General features: G+C 51.0%; 1 protein-coding gene across 1 annotated transcript; it reads left to right on the top strand.

Annotated features, from left to right (window-relative positions):
* Positions 1-281: 281 nt before the first annotated feature.
* Positions 282-1,196, top strand: LOC311216123 (olfactory receptor 14C36-like; the record flags this gene model as incomplete). Its single annotated transcript, XM_084297668.1, has 1 exon — positions 282-1,196. One exon carries the CDS (start codon positions 282-284, stop codon positions 1,194-1,196), a length of 915 nt encoding a protein of 304 aa, XP_084153794.1.
* Between the last annotated feature and the right edge of the window lie 246 nt (positions 1,197-1,442).

The raw sequence follows: 1,442 nt of genomic DNA, 5'->3' as shown, positions 1-1,442 counted from the left end.
TTTGTGAACAAGAAGGACGTGAAACCAACATTACCACATGTTCCTCTTCACCTCTTGCTGTAGGACAGGGCTGACTCCTGCACTGCCCACAGTAGAGCCCCCTGTTCCAACAGACACCGTCAGGCAGAATGAATCAGGATGCATGAAAGGGATCTGCCAAATGTCACAATATAGGTGATGATTTTAAATGAGAAAGAGCATTTGTTTCCCTCTGATACATTTCTTGTACTTTATTACTCTCATCCTCTTCTTTTTTCAGGATCACATCCTGAAAAAAGCAGATGTCCAACAGAAGCACCATCACTGAGTTCCTCCTGCTGGCATTCGCAGACACGCGCGAGCTGCAGCTCCTGCACTTCGCGCTCTTCCTGGGCATCTACCTGGCTGCCCTCCTGGGCAACGGCCTCATCCTCAGCGCCGTAGCCTGCCACCACCGCCTCCACACCCCCATGTACTTCTTCCTCCTCAACCTCGCTCTCCTCGACGTGGGCTGCATCTCCACCACTCTGCCCAAAGCCATGGCCAATGCCCTCTGGGACACCAGGGCCATCTCCTATCAAGGCTGTGCTGCACAGGTCTTCTTCATATTCTTCTTGGTTGGAGCAGAGTATTCCCTTCTCACTGTCATGGCCTACGACCGCTACGTTGCCATCTGCAAGCCCCTGCACTACGGGAGCCTCGTGGGCAGCAGAGCTTGTGCCCAGATGGCAGCAGCTGCCTGGGGCAGTGGCTTTCTCCATGCTGTCCTACACACGGCCAGTACATTTTCAGTGCCCCTCTGCCGAGGCAATGTTGTGGACCAGTTCTTCTGTGAAATCCCCCAGATCCTCAAGCTCTCCTGCTCAGCTGTCCACTTCAGGGAAGGTCAGCTTTTCATGTTTAGTGCCTCTTTAACCACTGGATGTTTTGTTTTCATTGTGGTGTCCTATGTGCAGATCTTCAGGGCAGTGCTGAAGATTCCCTCTGAGCAGGGCCGGCACAAAGCCTTTTCTATGTGCCTCCCTCACCTGGCCGTGGTCTCCCTGTTTGTCAGCACCATCATGTTTGCCCACCTGAAACCCCCCTCAATCTCTTCCCCATCCCTTGACCTGGTGATTTCATTTCTCTACTCGGTGGTGCCTCCAGCAGTGAACCCCCTCATCTACAGCATGAGGAACCAGGAGCTCAAGGATGTCTTGAGGAAACTGATGCCTTGATTTGTTTCACAATCATGACATTGCCCTTCTTCTTCTGCTTCATTTGGTTGTTTTGCTCAGGTGAGCAGCTGAGCTCCACCACAACTGCTATCTGACTCCCCAATCCCCTTCCTCAATGGTAAACAGGAAGAAAATATGAATAAAAGGGCTCAAGGGTTGAGGTAAGGACCAGGAGATTAGTTTACAGTTATCATCAAGGGAAAAACAGACTCAGCATAGGGAAATTAGTTAAATTTACTGCCTATT

The sequence above is a fragment of the Netta rufina genome (assembly GCF_964035555.1).
Source record: "Netta rufina genome assembly, chromosome: 18".
Taxonomy (NCBI): domain Eukaryota; kingdom Metazoa; phylum Chordata; class Aves; order Anseriformes; family Anatidae; genus Netta; species Netta rufina.
This window is presented reverse-complemented; position numbering and strand designations above follow the sequence as displayed.